Source organism: Mobula birostris, chromosome 16 (assembly GCF_030028105.1).
Source record: "Mobula birostris isolate sMobBir1 chromosome 16, sMobBir1.hap1, whole genome shotgun sequence".
In the NCBI taxonomy this organism is placed as follows: domain Eukaryota; kingdom Metazoa; phylum Chordata; class Chondrichthyes; order Myliobatiformes; family Myliobatidae; genus Mobula; species Mobula birostris.
Window position 1 is genome coordinate 76,522,353 of NC_092385.1, and position 26,374 is coordinate 76,548,726.

Sequence of the window (26,374 nt, forward strand, 5' to 3'; positions counted from 1 at the left end):
TGACTATGGAAGGAGAGATTGACGAAAGCATGATTCACTTGGTCATGTTGCACAACACCATGTGGGTTGTGTGTAGTACACTTTCATATAGCCTGTTCAACTAATGAAATTGTACGTCACTGAGTAAGTGTTGCAATACAGTGGATTCTGGTTAATTGGGACATATTGAGACCAATACATTTTGGCCCAATTAAGCAGCTGCCCAAATTAGCAGAAGTTTCATAAAAATAGTTAAAAAGGTATAAAAAAACAAACTGCCATTTAATTCAATAACAAATTATTTAAGACTGTAAGACATAGGAGCAGAATTAGGCCATCTGACCCATTGAGTCTGCTCTGCCGTTCAATCATGGCTGAAACTTTTTTTTCCTCCTCAACCCCAGTTCCCAGCCTTCTCCCTGTAACCTTTGATGCCATGTCCAATCAAGAACCTATCAATCTCTGCTTTAAAGGCACCCAATGACTTGGCCTCCACAGCTGTATATGGCAACAAATTACACAAATTCACCACCCTTTAGCTAAAGAAATTTCTCCACATCTCTGTTTCTCCCCCTCTATCCTGAGGCTGTGCCCTCTTGTCCTAAACTCTCCTACCATGGGAAACATCCTTTCCACATCTACTCTGTCTAAGCCTTTCAACGTTCAAAAGGTTTAATGCGATTCCCTCCTCTTCCTTCTGAATTCCAGTGAGTACAGATCCAGAGCCATCAAATGTTCCTGGCATGATAATCTTATCATTCCTGGAATCATCCTTGTGAACCTCCTCTGGACCCTCTCCAATGCGAATACATCTTTTCTAAGATGAGGGGCCCAAAACTCTTCACAATACTCAAAGTGAGGCCTCACCAGTGCCTTATAAAGCCTCAGCAGCACATCCTTGCTCTTGTATTCTAGACCTCTTGAGCTGAATACTAACATGGCATTTGCCTTCCTCACCACCGACTTGACCTGCAAGTTAACCTTTAGGGTGTTCTGCATAAGGACTCCCAAGTCCCTTTGCATTTCAGATTTTTAATAATTATTGTATTTAAATGAAAAACAGAACAAATTAGAACACTATCAATACTACTACAGTACTATAAAATTGTGAACTAGTTCCTAATAGTTATAAGCAGAAGAATTCATCCATTGTACAGTGTGACTATGGGTGAACAAATTCAGCACAGGCACCTGATGCAGATGAGAGACTGCCTTTATACAATGCTGCTGATGATTTCATCCTCCAAATCTTCATTTTCATTGTAATATTCAAGATAATTTTCAATATAATTCAAGTTCTTTGTAGTTCCTAACTTGTTGAAGGAGTGAAGTTGTTCTATAGTCACTCCTGGGCATTTCTGGCATCTCCAAACCTGAATGCTTGATACCACAGTGAGCAAGACAGCTCTGAACTGTCTTACTTTTTATTTCTTGCCAACTATCAGTCACTGCATTTTGAACGCAAGCACATGCAAATAATGCTATTTAAAAATTGTTTACTCCAAGCACAGTATTGTGTCGAACGTCCACACAAGTACGTGTGACTGACGTTAGTTAGAAATTGTTCTCCACCAGTTTCCTGTCCCATTAAGTGGTACAGTGTTCCAAATAAACAAAGGGAATTCTGGATAGTTTCTGGATTTTTTTTGTTCTTTTAGAGTTGTCCCAAATAAATGGCTGTGCTGATTAACCAATGGACCAATTAATCAGAATCTACTGTTTTCCTCCGTCACTTTAAACCGTGTGTGGGAGTCATTTTCATCAGACAGCATGTCTTTATAATGCTTCTGCTTTGGGAACTTCATCACAACTACACTGATGAAAATAACTAGGGCTAAAGGTATTTCTAGGAGAGAAATTAATAAAAAAAATTCCAGACCAGAAGCTTGATACAGTCAATCCAAAAATCCAGTGACAGTGAGCTAACAATATGCTAATAGCAGTAGGAATACCATTGAAAAGTTGTGAACATGCACTCAGTGGGCACTTTATTAGGTACAGAAAGTTCTTAATAAAGTGGCCACTGAGTTTATGTTCATGGTCTTCTGCTGCTGTAGCCCATATCCACTTCAAGGTTCGACATGTTGTGCGGTCAGAAACTCTCTTCTGCTTAACGCGTGATTATTTGAGCTAAAGTCACCGTCCTGCTAGCTTGATCCTGTCTGGCCATTCTCTTCTGACCCCTCTCTTTAACAAGGCATTTTCACCTGCAGAACTGCTGCTCACCGGATGTTTTTCTGTTTTTTCACACCATTCTCTGTAAACTCTAGAGACTGTTGTGCAGGAAAATCCCAGGAGATCAGCAGTTTCTGAGATTCTCAAACCTTCTGCCTGGCACTAACAATCATTTCAAGGTCAAGGTCACTTAGATTACATTTCTTGCCCATTCTGATGTTTGGCCTGAATAACAACTGAACCTCTTGACCATGTTGGGTGCTTTTATGCATTGAGTTGCTGCCACATGATTGGCTGATTAGATATTTGTATTAACAAGCAGGTGTGTAGTTGTACCTAATAAAGTGGCCACTGAGTATATATTTAACTTTGAAGATGAAATACTGCAGATTAAGTCCAGAGTAACACACACAAAATGCTAGAGGAACTCATCAGGTCAGGAAGTAGTCAACGTTTCAGGTTGAGACCCTTCATCAGGACCGGAAAGGAAAGGGACAGAAGGCAGAATGAGAAGATGGTGGGAGGGGAAAGAGTACAAGCTAGCATGTGATAGGTGAAAACAGGTGAGGGGGAATGTGGCTGGGTGGGTGGGGGGGGGGGATGAAGTGAGAAGCTGGGAGGTGAAAGGTGGAAGAGGTAAAGGTCCAAAAAAGCAGGAATCTGATAGGAGAGGAGAGTGGACCAGAGAAAAAAAGGAAGGGGAAGAGAAATGGTAAGAGATAGACAGAGAAGGGGACGGGGGAGAAATTACCAGAAGGTAGAGATATCGATTTTCATGCTATCGTGTTAGAGGTTACACAGACGGAAAATGCTCTTCCAAACTAACAGTGGCATCATCATAGAGGAGGCCATTGACATGTCGGAATGGGAAGTAGAATTAAAATGAAAGTAGAATTAAAATTTAACATAACTTTTGATGGATTTTTAAAGATGAAATAAACCAGGTTTGAGTATTTAAGATATTCCTGTAGTAGTTTGATGATGTCCAAAATGTGACATGAACCATGAGCTACCGCCAGTTTGGCCCTGACCCACTGTTGTAACTTTGCAGAAATATACTGGAATCTTGTTCTATGTAGAAGTAGGCTTCATAACACAGACCAGGTAAACTTGGATAGGGTTCATACCATAATCCAGGTAAAGTTGGACAGGGGTCATAGACACTGCAGACAAAGTTGGACAGGGTTCATAGACACTCCAGACAAAGTTGGACAGGATTCAAGGACACTGCAGACAAAGTTGGACAGGGGTCATAGACACTCCAGACAAAGTTGGACAGGATTCAAGGACACTGCAGACAAAGTTGGACAGGATTCATAGACACTGCAGACGAAGTTGGACAGGGTTCATGGACACTGCAGACAAAGTTGGACAGGGGTCATGGACACTCCAGACAAAGTTGGACAGGGTTTGTAGACATTGCAGACAAAGTTGGACAGGGTTCATAGACACTGCAGACAAAGTTGGACAGGGTTCATGGACACTGCAGACAAAGTTGGATAGGGTTCATGGACACTGCAGACAAAGTTGGACAGAGGTCATGGACACTCCAGACAAAGTTGGACAGGGTTCGTAGACATTGCAGACAAAGTTGGACAGGGTTCATGGACATTGCAGACAAAGTTGGACAGGGGTCATAGACACTCCAGACAAAGTTGGACAGGGTTCATGGACATTGCAGACAAAGTTGGACAGGGGTCATAGACACTCCAGACAAAGTTGGACAGGGCTCACGGACATTGCAGACAAAGTTGAACAGGGGTCATGGACACTGCAGACAAAGTTGGACAGGATTCATTGACACTCCAGGCAGATAGCACATTGCCGATTCTGAGGAAAATTTTGGAACTTTTTCCCATGGTTTTTGATTCTGTGGGAATGCCATATGTGAATACAACTTATTGTGAAATACCCAATGTTATGTTTTCGTACTTGGGATCTTCCATTTTTTTTGTTAAAGGACTGAGAAATTGAGAAGTGCCTTACTTTAGGAAGTTCAGTTTTAAAACAGGATTGTCAATAAGGTGAATACGTTTCTTTATTTCTTTGTAACATTTCAAAGTTCTCTCTGTTAGATTCAGCCAGGCTACCCAAAGTATCAGTATAATTCCAGCCTGTGGTAAGACCAACCCTAACATTCCTCATTATTGGAAGTAAAAAACCTGGTGTATGAAATAGCACACCAATTTGAGTAGAATGACCAAGGCTTGTTGAGGCCTACCTTGAGATGTTCCCTTCTCCCTGTCTTCGAATTTTCCCAGTTACAATGTCCTTGTTCCCTTCCATTACCCTTCTCACGTCTTTTTCTTCTGCTCCATTTCTCTGCCTTTCTTTCTCTTTACCAGTCCCTCTTCTTCATCCCTTTCTGTGTGCTTGCCCTCTTATTCTTTCCTTCCTATTCTTCTCTGTCCGCCCATGTCCTTTCTCCCTCTCTTTTCCACCTTCACCTTGATTCAGTGACCCTGCCTTCACCTCTCTGATCAACCATTTCCCACTGATTGGGATTTTCCTCACTACCCTGGACTTGAATTCACCTTTCGATCTTCACTGCTAAATAACATTAGGGCAGATATTTGCGTAGATAAGGTTGAGAGATATATGAGCCACACAGGCAAATGAGAGTAGTTTAGAGAGGCATCTTGTTCAGTATGAGGTAGATGGGCCAAATGGCCTATTCTGTACTATATAACTCAATGAATCTATAAGAAATCCAACATGTATATACAAGATATGATGAGTCAGTCTTTTAATTAGCAGCATATCCTGTAATCCTATTTGAAATAGTTAACTAACAGGAATACAAAATACGCTGTAGAGCATTATTACAGCTCACCAAAACATGTTCAATTCAGCCAAATGGAGTTAAATAAGTTTTGTAATATTCCCTCATTGCTTTAAATGAAATGCTGAAATTCATTGCGTCAGACTAGCATCCTGCTAGAGTGCTGTTATCTACTTCAACACATCGGCACCGAGGAAGATAAAACAACCGGCTTCTCGAAAGAAATTAATTAGAGATTTCATTGCCACCGTGTTATTGTTGAACTCTCACACTGTGCAAGTGTCATGAACTGAGAGGTATTTTTGTAGGCCTAACAAGAAGAGTGAAAAGATTGTAAATATAATTTAAATAATGTTATGTTGTGAGATAGTGAGAGGTGAAATGCACAGACAAGATCTGAGTATTTTCATGAACTTCATTTGTTATTTTTTCAGTTGGAAGTGTTGCAATGAGCATTGCTATCGCAATCCCTGATGTTATCATTGCCCACATAAACAGGGATATCAGAATGTTATCTAACACGAGGTTTAAAGGGTGCTCTTAAATATATTTACCTCACAGTTTGTGTTTATAGGAACTGGGGCATAGGATGGGAGGAGTTTTTTGGAATTCTTACTTGGCAAAATATGCAACTATCATCTGTTTGTGGTGTGGATTGCAATTGCAAAGATACCTAGGGGTAAGAGGATAGGGATAACAAATGCAAGCAGAGTTAGGCTATTCCACCATTCAATCATGGCTGATCATTTTTCTTCTCAACCCTATTTTCCTATCTTCTCTGTGTAACCCTTAAACCCTTTACCAATCAAGAACCCATCAATCTTTACCTTAAATATACCTAATAATGTGGTTTCCACAACCCTCCATGGCAAAACATTTCACAGATTCAACACCCTCCTGGCCAAGGAAATTCCTCCTCATCTCAATCCTAAAGGGACATCCTTCAATTCAAAGGTTGTGTCCTTAGATCCTAGACTCTCCTACTAACCTCCTCTCCACACTACATCTCTACTCTATGGGTTAAAACACCTCCAGAAAGTCGACATAAATGATGCTTGCATAGGTGATACAAGCTTTATGTCAGATGTCCCATGGGATGATGTCATTCCCTGTGCACGGTTCCCCCGATGTTCAAAGGGGTTCTGGGATATTTCTGTCTTACTGAATAACCATGCCTAAGGACATTGCTCCTCGACAAGGTCTGGATACACCCCTGAATGCTTTACTTGGGTAGTTGTCTCCTTGAACACTCCCAAGCATATAAAGATCAATGTACCACAACTCCATCTGCTCACACTTTGTCTTTAGATTCTAGCATAACTTACCTTCAAAAATGTTCACTCCCCACACCGACAAAGTCCCATTCACCAGGTCTACCCCCAAAACCCCATTTTCTGAATTTTATCCTTATTCTAGGCTGTGGGAGAAGTGCTAACTTCTTCAACACCACCAATCATCTTTCATGATTATGATCCCAATCCAGGTCCAGACCCCTGATTTGAGGCAACATTTCACATTCCTGCCTCCCACCCAAGGGTGCAGCTCGACTTGAATCTCAAAGTTTTGACTAATGTGTTAATCTCTCCAACTTTCATCTGTCCCACCTGCCAGCCCACCATCAAACAGAAGTGAGAGATTCCTCCTTGTGCTCAACACTGGTGCAGTCTACAATGGATTTCCAGGTTTGTTGATGCTGAGCTATTGTCACCCATGTTCAACCATAAAGGAAGTATTATTATCAATGGTAGAACAAGTTTTGATAATCCTCTGATTTTCCTTGCACTTCAATCCCTCTCTCTCCAACCTTATCCTTCCCCCATCCCCTTCAGGCCTACACCCTGGTGCATCTTTGCTGATTACTGTGGTCCATTACCCAATATACACATTAATTTCCTTCCAATGTGATGCTACACTGTTCCCAATGCACACCAAAACCTGAGATCAGAAAAGCAGTTGTGTGAAAGGATTTTGACGTGCTGCCATTGTAAAATAAGACAGACAGTTAAAATGTATGTCATTAGTGGAGGCAGTATCTGTGAGCTGGCGTAAATATAGCCTAGCAGGAAATTTATTCATTTTGGATCAGTACTTGGAGCTATGATATTGTGGCCATTACAGAGACTTAGATGGGTCAGAGCAGGAATGGTTACTTCAAATGCCAGGCTTTAGATGTTTCAGAAGGACAGGGAAGGAGGCAAAAGAGGTGGGAGCGTGGCACTGTTGATCAGAGATAGTGTCATGGCTGCAGAAAAGGAGGAAATCATGGAGGTGAAGAGCAAGAGGATAAGACGTGAGAGAATAGGACCAATCAAGTGTGACTGTGGAAAAGTGTGTATGGAAACGGCGGAGATAGCAGAGGTACTTAATGAATACTTTGCTTCAGTATTTACCACAGAAAAAGATCTTGGCGATTGTAGGGATGACTTACAGCGAACTGAAAGGCTTGAGCATGTAGATGTACCCCAGGCTACTGTGGGAGGCGAGAGAGGAGATTGCTGAGCCTCTGACGATGATCTTTGCATCATCAATGGGGACAGGAGAGGTTCCAGAGGATTGGAGGGTTGTGGATGTTGTTCCCTTATTCAAGAAAGGGAGTAGAGATAGCCTAGGAAATTATAGACCAATGAGTCTTACTTCAGTGGTTGGTAAGTTGATGGAGAAGATCCTGAAAGGCAGGATTTATGAACATTTGGAGAGGCATAATATGATTAGGAATAGTCAGCATGGCTTTGTCAAAGGCAGGTCGTGCCTTACAAGCCTGACTGAATTTTTTGAGGATGTGACTAAACACAATGATGAAGGTAAAGCGGTAGACGTAGTGTATGTGGATTTCAGCAAGGCTTTTGATAAGGTACCCCATGCAAGGCTTATTGAGAAAGTAAGGAGGCATGGGATCCAAGGGGACATTGCCTTGTGGATCCAGAGCTGGCTTGTCCACAGAATGCAAAGAGTGGTTGTAGACAGGTCATATTCTGCATGGAGGCAGGTGACCAGTGGTGTGCCTCAGGGATCTGTTCTGCGACCCCTACTCTCAGTGATTTTTATAAATGTCGTGGATGAGCAAATGGAGGGATGGGTTAGTAAATTTGCTGATGACACAAATGTTGGGGGTGTTGTGAATAGTGTGGAGGGCTGTCAGAGCTTACAACGAGACATTGATACGATGCAAAACTGGGCTGAGAAGTGGCAGATGGAGTTCAACCCAGAAAAGCGTGAGGTGGTTCATTTTTGTAGGTCAAATGTGATGACAGAATATAGTATTAATGGTAAGATCTTGTCAGTGTGGAGGATCAGTGGAATCTTGGGGTCCGAGTCCATAGGACACTCGAAGCTGCTGCACAGGTTGACTCTGTGGTTAAGAAGGCATACGGTACATTGGCCTTCATCAATTGTGGGATTGAGTTCAAGAGCTGAGAGGTAATGTTGCAGCCATATAGGACCCTGGTCAGACCCCACTTGGAATACTGTGTTCAGTTTTGGTTGCCTCACTACAGGAAGTATGTGGAAACCATAGAAAGGGTGCAGAGGAAATTTACAAGGATGTTTCCTGGATTGGGGAGCATGCCTTATGAGAATAGGTTGAGTGAACTCGGCCTTTTCTCCTTGGAGCGACGGAGGATGAGAGGTGACCTGATAGAGGTGTACAAGGTAATGAGAAGGATTGATTGTGTGGATAGTCAGAGGCTTTTTCCCAGGGCTGAAGTGGCTGACACAAGAGGGTACAGTTTTAAGGTGCTTGGAAGTAGGTACAGAGGAGATGTCAGGGGTAAGTTTTTTACACAGAGTGGTGAGTGGGTGGAATGGGCTGCCGGCGACGGTGGTGGAGGCAGGTACGATAGGGTCTTTTAAGAGACTCCTGGATAGGTACATGGAGCTTAGAAACATAGAGGGCTATGGGTAATTTCTAGGTAATTTCTGAAGTAAGGACATGTTTGGCACAGCAATGTGGGCCGAAAGGCCTGTATTGTGCTGTAGGTTTTCTATGTTTCTATTTCCTTGCAAGATGCAGGTTTTGCTACTAATGTCAACCTTCATTTCACATCCCTATGTATCCGTGAGAAGGTGGCTATTGTGTCATGTCATTTAATGCACTTAAGACAAAGAGGTCTGGAGAATCACTAATCTGATGCTGTCTGGGTTAAAGAGGAAGGGCTGAACAAGCTATGCCTTTTCCCTTTGGAATGAAGGGAGGCAAGAGCAGACTTGATAGGGGTGTATAAGATGCTAAGAGGCATAGATAGAGTGGACAGCCAGTGCCTTTTTCCCAGGGTGGAAATAGCTAACACGAGAGGGTATACTGTTAAGGTGATTGGATTATAGGGGCAAATGTCAGAGGTATGTTTTGTACACAGAGTGCTGGGCATGGAATGCACTGCTGGGGCTGGTGAAGGAGGCAGAAACGTTAGGACATTTAAATGACTCTTAGATGGGCACATGGTTGAATACAAGTGGAGGGTATGTGGGAGTGATAGGTTAGATTGATCTTGGAGCAGGTTAAAAGATTGGCACAACATTGTGTTGGAAAGGGTCGGTACTGTGCTGTACTGTTCCATGTTCCATGAATCAGTAAAAGTGATTTGTTGACAAGGTAGCAGGTGAGACAGTGATCTGTTGTGTAATAGGAACATTGCTGCCATGATACCTGGAGTTGTGTACAAACAATTCAAGAGTTAATCACACCTGTAATTAAAAATTAAACTCACTTTGCAAGATCACTCTCAGCCAGGAGATTTCTCGGGAGAAAGGTTTTCTCCTTTGACTCTCTCACATATTGGGGTAAGGGTGAGCTTGTCGGTGGAAACTAATTTCAGTGAAGATATATCGAAGAGACAGCTGTGTCAGTGGAGAAACTGTTGGTGCATTTCTCAAAATCAAATGATATTCCCTCTGTTCTACATTGTGACCACATTAATGGGGAAATTTGACAAATACGGGCATAAGGAGAATAATCGAAGAGAAGGCAGATGTCAGCTTGTCACTTCTCACAGAAGCCTTCTTTCCCTCTTCTGTACCTCGCTAATGTGGTATTGCCATGAGGGGGTGATCAGCAGTGTGTGGCATGACAACACCCTTATTCTATGTCTGTTATTTACATCAGTTTTGTAGTGTGCAGCTTAGTTTGGCCATGGTTTTTGGGTTGCTGCCAGCCTGCTGTGAAGCACTCAAGAGGAGACCATTACATCCCTATTGTTTTTGGTGGTCAAAAAGCATCCACATGAAACTGCTCCCGTTTGTACACTACAGTAACATCACCCATTCCTCCTGTCTGAGTTTCTTGATGAGTTGCAGTGGGTTGTTACTCCAAAACTTCCACTTGAGTTTTGCTGCTAACGCTGAGCGAGGTCAAGGATTGTCTTCCATCTTCTGAGCTGTCTCCAAAATTGGTGAGTTGTGCAGTGAAAAAGGTTGCTAGAGGTTCAGATACAGTGGAGAAACAGCAAAGCGAGTTGAATCCCGGTAAGTGTGAAGTGTGCACTTGGGGAGATCAAAGGTAAATGGAAATTGCAGGACCTTTAAGAGCGTTGATACAGAGAGATCTAGGTGTTCAAGTCCATAGCTTCCTGAAGGTGACAACACAAATAGACAGAGTGGTAAAGAAGGTGTACAGCATGCTTGCCTTTGTTGGTTAAGGACTGAATTCAAGAGTAAGGAAGTCATATTGTGGTGTACAAGCCACACTTGAAGTACAGTGTGCAATTCTGTTTGTCCCATTACAGGAAATATGAGGAGGCTTTGGAAAAGGCGCAGCGAGGTTCGCCAGGATGCTGCCTGGAATTGAAACACTAGCTGTATGGAGAGGTTGGACAAACGTGGGTTGTTTTCTTTGGAAGGTCAGAGACTGACAGGAGACCTAATAGAAGTATATAAAAGTATGAAGGATATCCATAGGATAGATGGTCAGAATCTTTCTCCCAGGTAGAAATGTCAAATACTAGAGGACTAAGCTTTAATATGAGAGTTAGAAAGTTCAGAACAAATTTTATTTTTACACAGAGAGGTCAGTGCCTTGAACACACTGCCGGGGTAGTGGTGGAAGCCCATATAACAGTAGAGTTGGAGGTACTTAGAATATGTAGGTAATGCAGAGAAATGGATCATGTGTAGGCAAATGGAATTCGTTCACTGTAAATTTGCCATTCTGGTCAGCACTGATCGTGGGCTGAAAGGCCCATTTCTGTACTGTTTGATGTGGAAATCTGGTTCCTGATAATGTTGGTCACATGTTGACAGGGGATATATTACCCTTCTCATTGCTCTGTTTAAGGCAACATTAATTTTTCTAGAGTTATACTGTACCTCCACCCCATGATTAATAGATGACATATTTAGCCACTGAACTTGGTACGCAGATGGTTGATATTGTTGTATGAATCTCTGATGTTTTCTAAAAGAGTTTGCCTTCATTAAGAGTTGCTCCCAAGTATATTGGATTGTCTGTGAATGTCACTGTCAATATCATGGCAGCATTGGAGTGGAACAACATTGCAATGGTGTATGTGTGTCCTTTGGTATTGTAATCAATCTCACAGCCATTCACAGTTAGCTATGAAAGCCTTGAACACAGGTTGTTTATTGGAATAATGTGTGATACAAGGGATATTAAAAGGGAAATTTGTCTAAAATACAAATAGGAGTGAGCAGTTGTGGATGGGGCGGGAGGAAGTATGGAAAGAGGAGACCTGGCTGTGATTGTGTTTGGCTGACTAATAGATTTACCGGGTGATGTATTAGAGAAGTTTGGACATTCCTTTTGTGACTAAAATAGGCATGGCTTGGACTTTGGAGCCATGCACCTTTGGAAGAAGTTTATGTCAGTGTTTTAATCAATAACACTGTTAGTGATAAGGACAGCAGAGAAATACTTTCAAAAGTTCCTACTTTGCACTCAGGGTTTTTTGTTTGCACTGAAAATGTGGTGTGAATTTAATGGGCAAGGTCATTCATCTTGCTGCTTTTAAAAGTAATTTATATTTAAATAACTGGTGAACGCAGCAGGCGAGGCAGCATCTAACTGTTAGTCCTGACGAAGGGTCTCGGCCTGAAATGTCGACTGTACCTCTTCCTAGAGATGCTGCCTGGCCTGCTGCATTCACCAGCAACTTCGATAAAGTGTGCTGCTTGAATTTCCAGCATCTGCAGAATTCCTCTTGTTTGAATATTTAAATAGCAGCATTCAGTTTTGTAACACACTACAAAATACTGGAGAATCTCAGCAGGTCAGGCAGCATCTATGGAGAGGAATAAACAGTCAACGTTTGGGATTGACACCCTTCATTAGTACTGTTCGCAGCCTGAAACCAGCTGTTTATTCCTCTCCGTAGATGCTGCCTAACCTGCTGAGTTCCTACAGTATTTTGTGTGTTTTGCTCTGGATTTCGACATCTACAGGATCTCTTGTGTGTATAATTTTAATTTTGTAAACCAAGTTTAAATTTAAAGTGTTGCTGTTCACTGTTAAGCTGTGAGTCCAAACATATCACGTGATAGTCTGGCTATTTCACCATCTCCATTCTCAACCCTTCCTGGTCTCACTATGGTAGTTGTCTATGTTTTTGGTTGATAAATAAAGAATGGAAAATGAAAGCAAACAAAAAGAACTGCAGATACTGGAAACCTAAGATGGAAATGGAAAATGCTAGACATACTCATCTGGTCAGGCAGCAAAAGTGAAAGATGTAACATTTCAAGTTGAACTGATAAGTGTGTTTCACCTGAATATTTAATTCTGCGCCTCTGTCTGCAGAATGCTGCCTAACTTACTGGTACTGAGAACTTTGATGTGGAATGAATGCATTTGGTTAAAACATCGAGATTGCTCACAGCTTTTGCCATGTGAAACTCAAAATCCCAGGGGGGATGTAAAATATTAAGCCTTTGGACGTAGTCCCATTTGTGCTCAAACCAGAGGGACTGACGAACTATTTGCTTAAATAACATTATTTGCACTGCTGATATTAGTTACACAATATTCTCCTCACAGAGCAGAACAACCCAGTATTGTAGTTAAATGTTTTTTTTGAGAGGAGGTCTGAACTATCACTAGGACTTCACATTGCTCAAGGGAAAACCAGAAGTGCATTTATTACACTTTCTTGTCCACTAATTTCAACTCAAGGGTTAACAGTTGCAATATCCTGTTGTCAACTGTTGCAGAACTCCACTGACACATGTCCATTTTTGGTCTGTGCTGAGCTTCTAAAGTGAATTCATCTAAGAAAGATGTCATCATAAAAATGGCTTCTCTAGGTACGCCTTGGGATAAATGCGTTCCTTTCTTTGGCTCAGCACAAAACAGATAAGACATGAAAGCAATCACAGCAGTTGATGATTAATTAATAAATAAACCAACCAGGTTATCCCGGTTAAACACATTGCACTGATAGCTAATCTTAATGGGACAGCTCTTAAAACATTGTACAGCACAGGATCATGCCCTTCAGCTCACAACACCTGTGTCAACCATGATTCCAATTTAAACTAAAACCTGGTACGTACACTCAGTGGCAACTTTATTACAAACCTCCTGTACCTAATAAAGTGGCCACTGAGTGTATTTTTGTGGTCTTCTGCTGCTGCAGGCCATCCACCTCAGGGTTTCATGTGTTGTTCATCCAGAATGCCCTTCTGCACACCGCTGTTGTAACCCATGTTATTTGAGTTACCGTCGCTTTCTTGTCAGCTTGAAACAGTTTGGCCATTATTCTCTGAGTTTTCTCATTAACAAGACACTTTTGCTCACAGAGCAATCATTACGCAGTCAAAATCACTTAGATAAAAATTCTTCCCAATTCTGATGTTTGATCTGAACAACAGTTGAACCTCTTGACCATGTCTGCATGCTTTTATGCACTGAGTTGCTGCCACATGATTGGCTGATTAGATATTTGCATTAATAAGCACGTGTACAGTTGTACCTAATAAAGTGGTCACTGAGTGTATCTCTCTCAATTTTGCTCTGACTGCTCATCTGCCTCTTAAAATGTGGTATTGTGTCATCTTCCACCCACCTTCCCTGGCACAGCTTTCTGGGAGTTTACTACTCTTCCGTGTAGAAAAACTTGCCTCACAATTCTCCTTTAATCTCTCCCCCTTCACCTTCAAAGTATGCCTTCTGGTATTTGATGCTTTCCACCCTGCTAGTATGACAGTTCCTCTGGAAGGATTAGATCGATCATACTTACTGCCCATTACGCCACAGGCACTTAGAGCAGCAGTGAAAGTCCTCAGACTCTGGCAGTATTCAGGGCTTCCTTCTTCGTGTCAGCAGTTTCCTCTCAGTTTTCACTGCTGTCAGTCATGCAAGTCCCAGGTGGAGACTCGGGAACACTGTCACACTCAGATGTAGATGGGTTCTTCATTGCTGTTTCTGTAATAGTTTTGTTTGGCCAGCCAGGGTTATTAGCCTTGAGATGAATCCCCAAACCTGAAAGACTGATGGACCACTCTTGATCCAGCCTCTACCCTTTGACCTGTTTGGCATGAGTGACCCTACCAAGAGTCAAAGCATAGCTCTCTGGGTCATTGAGGCATGCAAGCCTCCAAACCACGACAAGATTGTGGTCCTCTTGGAGACAGATCAATCATGGAGCAGGTTGAATGGCTGGCACAGCATTGTGGGCCGAAGGGCCAGTACTGTGCTGTACTGTTCTGTGTTCTATGTTTTTAGATGACCAGAATCAACAGCCAGCTGGATTATGAACAGTTTGCATTTATGTAATTGATGCAAATTAGACATGACGGAAGTCCCAACACTTGTTCCTGGGGGAGATGATCATCTCTTGTCAACTCAGACACCCTATGCAAAATTGAAAATAAGCAGTCTTACTGAACCACTGAGTCATACATACAGTATTGGTAACATAAATACAGTGGATTCCAGTTACTTGGGGCACATTGGGACCAGAACATTTTGGCTCAATTAAGTGGCTGTCCCAATTAGCTGAAGTTCCATGGAAATAGTTAAAAAGGTATTAAAAAAAACAAACTAACATTTAACTGAGTAACAAATTATGTATTTAAATGAAATACAGAACAAATTAGAACACTACCAAAACTACTACAGTACCATAAAACTGTATTAATTCCTAATAGTTATTGATGGAGGAATTCATCCAGTGTACACTGCCATGTTCTTTTGATTGATTGTAAGTAAAAATATCAGTGTATACACCTAGTTCAGGTAATGGACTGCCTTCAAACACAGCTTTCGACAAATGCACCCTCCAAATCTTCAATTTTATTGTAACATTCAAGATGATTGTCAATGTGATTCAAATTCGTCCTAATTCCTAATTTGTTGAAGTAGTGAAATTGTTTCATTTTCACTCCAGGCCATTTCTGGCATCTCAAAGTCTGACTGCTTGAAACCGCAGTGAGCAAAACAATCCGAAATTGTCTTACTCTTTATTTCTCAGCAACAATCAGTGGCAAAAATCATTGCTTTTTGAACACAAACGCACACACCCGATGCTAGGTTAAAACTGTTCACTCTGAGCACAGAGTGGCCACACAATGTGCATGTGACCGACTACAGTTAGAAGCTGTTTGGCACAGCGTCATATCCCATTGAAGTGGCATAGTGTCCCAAATAAATGAAGGGAATCCTGGCGATTTTCTCGATGAGATTTTGTTCTTTAAGAGTTGTCCCAAATAAGCTGCTGTCCCATTAACTGGAATCCTCTGTATGAAAATCTTTTACGTTGTGAAGGTGCAGGCTGTACCTTAATATATTGATATGCATTTCTGTGAGCAGTGTATTTGGCATTGGGTGATGTTTTTACGTAGAGGCATGCAGCGCTACAGCACAGAAAACAGGGCTTTCAGTCTATCTCGTCCATGTTGAACTATCATTCTGCCTAGTCCCACTGACATGCACCTGGCCATAGCCCCACCTTACTCCTCCCTTCCTTGTGACTTTGACTAGAACCATAATGCAATAGATTCAGGCCAAGTCCCTTAATCAGAACTGGAAGGGAAGGGGGAGGAAAGCAGAATATGAATGTGGTGGTAGGGAGGAAGGGAGTACATGCTGGAAGGTGATAGGTGAAAACAGGTGGGTAGGGGCGTGGGGGATGAAGGAAGAAGCTGGGAGGTGATAGGTGGAGATGGTAAAGGGCAGAAGACGAAGGAATCTAATTGGGGAGGAGAATGGAGCAATGGGAGAAAGGGAGGAGGAGGGGTATTGGAGGGAGGTGATAGGTGGATGAGGAGAATAGAAGAGGTAAGAAGGGGGCCAGAACGGGGAATGGAAAAGCAGAGAAAGGGGAGGGAGAGAAATCAGAGAAATTAAAGTTTATGCTGTGAGGTTGGTGGCTGCCCAGGTGGAATATGAAGTATTGCTGTATCGCTCCTCCCCCCCTGAGAGTGGCCTCATTGTGGCCCCATGGACCGACATGTTGGAACAGAATGGGGAATGGAATTGAAATGGTTGGCCATCAGGAATCCTACATGTTGTGGACAGAGTGAAGGGGCTTGACAAAGTGTGACCTTAACCATGCTCTGACCTGAGATCAAACTTTTTGCACTAACTGCAGGCTGCTAATCTCATAGTCATTGTCAAAGGAGTTACTACAGGTGTGTCCTGATGGATCATTTCTTCACCACTTCTGTGCATTGAGTGGGATGTGGGACTGCATCTCGGCATTTAGAAATATAGTAGGCTGGGATGACAGTACAGTTTAAATCTTGATGTAAGCTGTAACTGTAGGACTGGGTGACTGGTCTAAGGAGATTGAAAGTACAAGATGGAAGCTCAGAGATTACATATAGATGACTCATAGAATGGAAATGGTTTACTGTCACGTACTGAGATACAGGGCATATTATTCACACAAATGAAGTTCAAAGTACATTTAATATCAAAGTGTGTATTCAGTGTGCAACCCTGAGATTAGTCTTCCCACAGACAGCCCCAAAGCAAAGTAACACCATAGAACCTGTTCAAAGAAAACCAACGTGCAGAAAAAGAACAAATTGCACAAAAGACCAAAATCAAGTGAAAAACACAGAACATAAAATATCAAAGCACCGAGTCATTGAAGCAGTCCAGGATTGTACAGTTCAGTTCAGTTCAGTTTACTGCTGTGTCGTTCATTGACTGCAGACTGCAAAGCCAGTCCACTCTGATCAAATTGCAATTTTAAAAAAAGGAGTACCCAGAAACATGAACTACAGCGTTTAATCCACAATCTGTGTCAATTAGACCTTGGCCAAGAGCCAAGAATCTGGCACCATCCTCTGCCAGTATTGTGTGAAAGGGAGGGAGAAACCGGTCAAATGCTGGTACCTTCCTTGAGCAGAAGCAGGTGTGAGAGAGAGAGAGAGAGAGAGAGAGAGAGACTGGTCAAACACAGGCAGAAGGCACTGAACCCCTGCTCATCTTCCATTCCTTACTTAAAGAAAGAAAGATCTTTTTTTAAAATCAAGAGAAACAGCAGTTGATGCAAAAATACTAATGATTTCATTTCTTGTAAGTATTCTTACACCATATTAAAGGAGAGGAACTTTGTGATGCAATAGATTTTGAAAAGCCAGAATAGGAAGAGGCGAGGCTGCCTGGAATGTGAACAATGAAAGCAGAATAAACCTTTTTTTTAACCTCTGCCTTCCCTTTTCTTCTATTCCCCACTCTGGTCTCTTACCTCTTCTCACCTGCCTGTCACTTCCCCCTGGGTCCCCTCCTCCTTCACTTTCTCCCACAGTCCACTCTCCTCTCCTATCTGATTCCTTCCTCTCCAGCCATTTACCTTCCCACCCGTCAGGCTTTACCTTTCACCTTCCAGCTATCCTCCACCCCTCTCCCACCTGTTTATTCTGGCATCATCCCCCTGCCTTTCCAGTCTAGGGGAGGGGTCTGGCTTGAAACAATACTGCCTGACTGCCTGAGTTCTAGCATTTTGTGTGTGTTGCTGTGGATTTCTAGTATCTGCAGAATTTCTCATGTTTACGATCTGCAGAATCACTTGTGTTTAGAATAAACCTCGGTTTAATTTTTTGTTTGCCAACTGCAGACAGTCTGCCCAGAAAATATAACGCTGTGTTTACTGAATTATTAGCATTCTAGCACTTAACTATTACTGCAGTAGCTTGGTGTATCTTTTTCCCCATTTATCTAAATATATTTGTCATATTGCATTCATTATTGAAATCTGATCACTTACTCAAATTAACATGTTGGCTCTCTTGAAATTCTTAACAGGGAAGCCTTCTTTAATATTTCTTCATCCTTTGAAAAGTTAGCCTCTGATAAAATTCTTAAACAATTCTTGAAAACTGCACAATGTAATAAGGAGTATGATTCATGTATGTTCTAAAGAGATGCTCTATATTATCTCCTGAAAGTAAAATAATAATTATAATCTTTACTGTTATTTCATTGCTAGCCTTTGAATCCTGTATCACAGGAGCTAACTGGCTAGAATTATCACTTCAGATATTCCTAGTATGACTTGAACAATCCAAGCTTATGAATACAGGCCGAGCAGTAATTGATTTAACTGATTCTTATTCTGTTTCAAGTGGATAATCTGAAATGTAGGCCTTTAGGTAAAAAAGTCTGTGTAAAATGCATTTGAGTGTATGTATGGTTTATACAGACAGGGGTATGTGCATATGTGTACTACATGAACACAGGTAATGCTGCAGCCTATTCAAAAATGTTTCCCTGCTGTCAGATTGCTCCTTTGCCACAGATAACAACATTTCTCATGATTGAAATCATGGAAGGTGGAAGCCATTGAAGCCTTCTCCCACAGTGACCCAGTCCTTGTTCCCGGGTGCTTGCAGTGTCTAGTCACTGCCTGGTCTCACCCTGAACTGAGTCTCATCCATTAGGAAAGCTGTGTTAACACATTCTCCAGCCTTATAGCATTCCAGAGTTCTGAGTTCAATTCCTATGCCGTCAGAAAGGAGTTTGTACATTCTCCCTATGAACTGTCGGGATTTCTTCCGGATGCTCCCGTTTCCTCCCACAGTCTAAAAACGTACCAGTCAGTGCGTTGATTGGTCATTGTAAGTTTTCCTGTGATTAAGCTAGTGGGCTGCTGGGGGTCCAGCTCATTGGGCCAGAACGGCCTGTCCACACTGTATCTCTAAATAAAATAAAATAAATTTCACCTTCAGGCTGTATGGGAAAAAAAGTTAAACTACTTCCTACTCTGCATTAAATTCCACTGGGGTAACAACGTCCTTTTAAATTTTAACTGGCTGTCACAATAAATTAATCTTAATCTTTGTGAAGCTCTTTCCTTCATCCCTTCCCAACTTTATAACCTCATCCAGTCCTTTGCCTCCTACCCTGTTCCAGAGCTTTCAAAGACTAACGATAACATCCTTTTTCCTAAACATCAACTTTACTTCATAGAAACCTCTTTATGTAGCTCTTCCTCCTCCCACTGTTCAACGCCTGCACCATTTAGCACTGGGTAACTGTAAAACATTAAAGGAAATATTCCAAATAAAAATATTTTTGCACAATCTATTGAATTTAGAAGGGAATAATTTTCCAACTGTTCTTACGATGTGAGTTATGTAAGAAAATGATGCACTAGAATTTCAAATGTTGCTCATGATAAGTGGAGGAATGTCTGAAATAATGTAGTAATTATAATACTGTAATAATCTTTCTCCTTTCTTTAAAGGGCACCTCATGTGAAGCAGTGTGTAAGTTTTATCCCTTTGACATTTTGCTTAATACTAAGCGAACTGCTTTGTTATCTTCGATCTACTGATAATCTAGTTGTGAATTGCATGTTGAATTTTCTATTTCACTTGACTCTCTGGTCAGCTAAAGCATATTAAGTTTTGCAAGGTGCAACAGTAGTAAAAACTGGGTTTGAGGAGGCTGTCAATGGTGCTAAGAGCTCAGAGTCTCAGAGCCCATACCTTGGTGAATTTGGGAATGGAATCCTCCCCTTCTATCTCAGATACATCAGCATTTGTCTAATGGATAACATAGGTTAAGAAGTGGAGGGTTGTAAGGATCCCAGGACTGCTCAGGGTATCATGCAGCCATAGGGCTAGATAGACAGGTATAAGTCTCTCTAGTCTCTCCCCCCACCCCCATTTCTGCTTCCTGTTCCCCCAGTATCCTCTGCTTCATCCTAACACTAGTGTATAGATATCAGAAGCTGGGCGGTGTCCTAGAACTACAGACTTTAGCACATGTTCTCCAATTGAATATCATCACCGGCAGAAACTGCAAAAGCAGATTTCTACCATCACTGTCAATGCTATGATCAGTCAGCAGAACGAGGAGATGAAATTACCTATTGAATATTGAAAGGCTCAATTACAGTGGATGTGGAGAGGATGTTTCCTATTCTGCGGGAGTATAGGGCCAGAGGGCACAAACTCAAAATAGAAGGATATCCTGTTAGAACGTAGGTAAGAGAAATTTCTTTAGCGTGAGTGTGATGAATGTGGAATTCCTTTGCACAAACAAATTGAACCATTGATTTGTGGAGGCCAAATCATTGGGAATAGTATATTTAAAGTGGAGGTTGATAGGTTTTTGATTAGTAAGGGTGTCAAAGGTAATGGAGAGAAGACAGGAGAATGATGTCGAGAGGGGTAATGAATCAGCCTTGATAGAATGGTAGAGAGGTCCCGATAGACTGAGTGGCCTAACGTGTTATAATCTTATTGAATTCAGTGCTTTCAGTTTGAGCCTTTATTTCAACTTTCCTTTACCGCCCTCGTATTTAGTATTTCTTCGACGTGACATGCAAGGACCCTGTAGTCCTGATTTATAACTTCTGTCCAGCAGACTGTGGTTCTGAGAATGTCGGAGGATACATGCTACAACTCCTTCCAATTAATTTAACAAGCTCTACTATACTCTACTGTGAGCAGAACACTTCGTGCTTCCCATGCATAAGCATCGAATTAACAGCATCATTGTCAGGTAAAACATGAATATTAAAATAGCCAAACTTTTCAAAAATTTCAGGAGCTATGACCACAAATACAGGAAAATAAAAACTTTATTTTAATAAAGGTCAGAGAACTTTGAAGGGGGCAGCAAAAAAAGCTTAGTGCTTGATATATTTTCGATGTGGTTCTTTGGGAGCGTTTCTCGAAGGGTATATATCTGACAGAGGCTCAGTATTGTATTCTACCTCCAAAATTCAGCTCCTACTGAAAAGTCCAGATAGAGTGGACATGGAGAGGATGTTTCCTATAGTGAAGGAGTCTAGGACCAGATAGCACAGTTTTAAAATGAGGGGACAACCCTTTAGAACAGAGCTGAGGAGGAATTTCTTCAGCTAGAGGGTGGTGAATTTGTGGAATTCATTGCCACAGTTGGCAGTGCAGGCAAAGTCACTGGGTATTTTTAAAGCAGAAGTCGATAGGTTTTTGATTAGTAAGGGCATAAAAGGTTATGGGGAGAAGGCAGGAGAATGGGGATGAGGTGGAGGGGGTTAATGATGGAGCAATGAAGCAGATTCAACAGTCCAAATGGACTGCTTCTGCTCCTGTGTCTTGCGGTCTTATGGTCATTTCTAGGCAGCTTGGAAAGGAGATTGCAAGATTCAGCAGTACCAGACATGCACATTTAACGCCAACAGCTGAAGGTGAATTTCATTGTGTTTGATTATTCCTTCAATATATATTTAATTACATGCTTTAAGCGTTGTGGTCATGATCCTACTGTATAATTTAAAAGGACATTTAGAGCAAGTGCAATGTACATTGGCTTAAGTAGCAAGACAGTGACTCAAAAGTAATTAATTGGCAATAAAGGCTTCAGATGTCCCCAAAGGCAGGGTTTATTTCTTTTAAAGTACTATAAGAGTTGAATAATTTGTAACTATGACAATTTTGCCCAGCATCAGAGATAAACAGGATTTTTGGTGGAAATGCAAGTGGATTCAGGAAAAGCAATAGCATTGACGCAGATGAAGGAAGTAGAGAAGAAGACGGTAATGAAGGTAATGGTGAAGCCTACCCATACATATAAATCACTCTGCAATCATCAGGGGTCTAGATTTGTATGAACTGCTGTGATCTGGCCACTATGATGGGCTTTATCTAACAATGAATTTATTCAAATTCTCAGACTGTTAGCATATTTTGTTTTCTAATTCTGGACATAATGGTTTTCCACACAGGAATGTGTTCCATCTCAAGGGTCAGAGAGTGTAAAACGTGTTCAATTTACTTTAAAGAAAGACAAAAGCAGAGTTGACTTGGATTGGATTTTGGGTTTGGACATAAAGTATTGAGGTCTAGAAATAGTTCTTAAACTAATGATGTGTCATGGGCTTAACCATGCAGAATTTTACTGTGCACAAGGTCAAAGCTAAAAGCTCAAAGGATATAGAGCAACTGAGCAACTGTTCATCAATTAGTCACATTTCGGCAAGGTGCCTGCATACAATGCTCCTTCAGCCAATTTCTTCAGGATAGGTCATAGTTTTTTATATTCTGTTTTTCACCTGATCTTTCTTGTTTTTTTTGTGTGGAGGGAGGATTTGGGCGTTGATGATTGTGCTGGCCTGTCTTTTCTTTCTTGGTTTCATGGCTGTCTGAAGAAGAAGAATTTCAGAGTTGTTTACTTTGATAAAAAGTGAACCTTTGAACTGAAGTCAATGTAATGCAATGTCGTAAACAGTGGGTGATACACACACAAAGCTTTAAACAGGATTTTTCATTTATATCAGAACATAATTCATTCATTAAAAAATTAAAATATGTCAAAAACAAATCTTTCAAGTCATTTTGTCTTATTGATTTCCCTCGGTATGTCATCAGTTATCATTCATGTACAGCCTTTTAACTCAGAATTGCGGTAGTTCGAGTGCAGTGGTAGACAGGGCCTAAGACCGTGGCCCTTCTTGATCAAACACTGTGATGGTCGCACCCGCCTTCCGTGTGCTCACAGCACAGAATCTGGATGTTGGGCGTGCTAGTTTGCTACACTCATTGTGAGTACCTCGTTCGGGAAGACGTGAATTTCAGACACAGTGGAGAGTAGGATTGCCAACTTTCTCACTCCCAAATAAGGGACAAAAGTAGCAGTCAAATACAGAACGTTTGTGTTTACCCCGAGAAAGGCTACCGTGACTATGAAGACTTGTGCGGGCACCTGTGCGCGCATGCGTGATGTGCATGTGTGCGTACCTGCCGATTTTTTTTTCCCACAAATCAGTATTGGCTTAATCTTCCCAACTACACTGTACATACATTATTTCTATTTTATATAGGGTGTGTATTTATCATATCATTCCTGCTTTTACTATATGTTAGTGTTATTTGGTATGATTTGGTAGGTTATTTTTTGGGTCTGGGAACACTCAAAAATTTTTCCCATGTAAATTAATGGTAATTGCTTCTTCGTTTTACGCCATTTCGGCACGAAAGGTTTCATAGGACTGCTCTACCTTAGCAGGGGAAATGTGGGACAAGGGCGGTCCCGTATGGGCCAAACCAATTTAGCCCAATATACGGGATGTCCCAGCAAATACGGGACAGTTGGCAACCCTAGTGGAGAGTGCTCTCTGCTGTTCTGACGGTCTCCCAGCCAGCAGCGGAAGAAAAGGTGGATGATCACGGTCTTTTTCCCAGGGAAAGTCTACAACATGAGAACATACATTTAAAGTGAGAAGGGAAAGATTTAAAAGGGACCTGAGGATGAAATTTTTCACACAGAGGATGGTGGGTATATGGAACAAGTTGCCAGAGGAAGTGTTTCAAAGTTATCGATCAGGTACATGGATAGAAAAGATTTAGAAGGGTGTGGGCAAATGATATGAGAATGAGTGGACACCTTGGTTGGCATGGACAATTTGGGGCTAAGCTCCAGTTCCAATGCTCTATGACCTCATGATAGTTGTCTTGAGCAATTACCCCTGACAACATTGCAGGTACAGAGTCCTGCTTTATGTGGCTGTTCAGGGTGAATTTCAAAGAATAACCCTGCATGTTTTGCTGTGGGCATGCTATGTGAGTGCTGAAATGTGTGGAAACACTGCGGCTGCCCTCCTCAGCACATCCTCAGATTGTGTTGGTTGTTAAAACAAACGATGCATTTCACTGTGTTTCAATGTACATGTTGACAAATAAATCTGAATCTGCAAGTCCTCCCTTAACAACCTGCAAAGCGGGTGGATAACGGAAAAAAACTTACAGTCAATCAGTCACGAAGACAGCATGCAATGGATCCAATCATGAAAGAGAAGTCTGACTGGGTCTGCAAGATAGACCGTATGACTCTTTGACTCTTTTGACTCGATGACACTCTGTCACAAAGATCGTGGGTGCTCATCTGAAAGCTTTGTTGATGAGACATTCTGTCAAGTGATTTTGACAATCTGCTGGGGAAAGCATCTCACTGGATCCATAGTTTTCTTGCAGAGTTCTGATGACATTTCATGCAGGCTAGTACCCAAGTGATTTGTGAGTAAAAGGTGTATTCAAAATTCAGTGTGACAGTAGGCAAATTGGAGGAGGTCCAGGCCGTTCCTCAGGCAGGTGTACAGGACAGAGTGTTCCATGAGGAAGCATGTCGCAACTCAATGGAATGTTCTGAGGCAGTGTGGAAAGATTCATCATCTACCAGTTATTCAAGCTTGTCTTATGAACATGTCGGGGAATTTTGGAAACAAAAGAAATCTTTTCTTTTCTTACAGTCAGTGGGTGGATACGTATTTCTGTGCATCAACCCGAAGGTGGGATAAACACATGCGTACAACTGAAGATTCAATTCACTGACTATAACACGTTATTGATGTCCACATCAGTGGTGAGTACAATAAACAGAACTGGAACTACAAACGTATCTAATGGGCAAGCAGCCAAATTCAGGGCAGCATTCCTTCACGGTGATATTTCTTAGATGCCCTGTTGACTCTGAAATCTAGATTCCTCATAAAGTGACTATTCATCAAGGAACCAACAACACCTTATTTTCACTTAAAGCCTCTAGTTCTAAATTTTATAAACATGAGGATTGCCTTTAGCATTTTCTTAGTCAGAATTTCAAATGCAGTATCTGGTAGGGTGTTAGATACATATTCAATAGCAATCTTCAAAAGTGAAATGGTTAAATACTAAAGGAGAGATAAAAACTGTAGGAACGTAGAGCATGCAGGATGCACTGGATTGTTCAAGTTCATTGTCATTCAATAGACAATAGGTGCAGGAGTTGGCCATTCAGCCCTTCGAGCCAGCACCACCATTCACTGTGATCATGGCTGATCATCCACAATCAGTATCCAGTTCCTGCCTTATCCCCATAACCTTTGATTCTGCTATCTTTAAGAGCTCTATCCATCTCTTTCTTGAAAGCATCCAGAGACTTGGCCTCCACAGCCTTCTGGGGCAGAACATTCCACATATCCACCACTCTCTGGGTGAAAAAGTTTTTTCTTAACTCCGTTCTAAATGACCTACCCCTAATTCTTAAACTGTGGCCTCTGGTTCTGGACTCACCCATCAGCGGGAACATGCCTCCTGCCTCCAGCGTGTCCAATCCCTTAATAATCCTATATGTTTCAAACAGATCCCCTCTCATCCTTCTAAATTCCAGTGTATACAAGCCCAGTTGCTCCAATCTTTCAACATATGACAGTCCCGCCATCCCGGGAATTAACCTTGTGAACCTACACTGCACTCCCTCAATAGTATGAATGTCCTTCCTCAAATTTGGAGTCCAAAACTGCACGCAGTACTCCAGGTGTGGTCTCACCAAGGCCCTGTACAGCTGCAGAAGGATCTCTTTGCTCCTATACGTAATTCCCCTTGTTATGAAGGCCAGCATGCCATTAGTTTTCTTCACTGCCTGCTGTACCTGTATACATGTATATCACGAAAGAAAACAATGTTTCTCCAGACCAAGGTGCACAACACAGTACATATAACTCACGCAGACTGCACGTAAAGTAATATTACCACAAATAAATTAACAAATATAAGATGTATCCCAGAAGCTTGTTATAAAGTCATAGAATCATAGAGCACAACGGTACAAAAACAGGCTTTTTGACGCACTGAGTTGGTAGCAAATTATTATTCTGCCTGATGATGAAGGCAAGAGATTCTGTAGATGCTGGAAATCCAGAGCAGCACACAGAAATTGCTGGAAGAACTCAGCAGGTCAGGCAGCACCTATGGAGGGGAATAAACAGTTGATGTTTTGTGCTTAGACCATTTATCAGGACTGCTCGGGATCCCAGCACCCAGGACGTGCCCTTTTCTCATGACTACCATCAAAGTGAAGTTACAGGAGACTGAACATGCACACTCAATGCTTCTCATCCACCATCAGGTTTATGAATGGGCAGTGTACCCATGTACCCCACTTCAGTAATTTTTTGCTCTCTCTTTGTATTAATTATTAACTTAATTTTTAAAATATATTTATTCATGTAATTTATAGTTATTATTGTTATTTATTGCAATGTACTGCTGCTGCAAAACAACAAAATTTCATGACAT

General features: G+C 41.6%; 1 protein-coding gene across 4 annotated transcripts in view; it reads left to right on the forward strand.

The window, feature by feature from the left end:
• LOC140211240 (interleukin-17 receptor C-like) overlaps positions 1-26,374 on the forward strand; it is a 102,354-nt gene that overhangs the window by 9,805 nt on the left and 66,175 nt on the right. The window contains exons 2-5 of one of the 4 annotated variants that reach the window (XM_072280882.1): positions 19,576-19,597; positions 20,700-20,840; positions 21,766-21,867; positions 24,568-24,680. In XM_072280882.1, coding sequence (XP_072136983.1) covers positions 19,576-19,597; positions 20,700-20,840; positions 21,766-21,867; positions 24,568-24,680 — 378 coding nt within the window. The remainder of the gene's footprint in view (positions 1-19,575; positions 19,598-20,699; positions 20,841-21,765; positions 21,868-24,567; positions 24,681-26,374) is intronic. The other 3 variants (XM_072280883.1, XM_072280884.1, XM_072280885.1) reach the window with 3 other exon arrangements.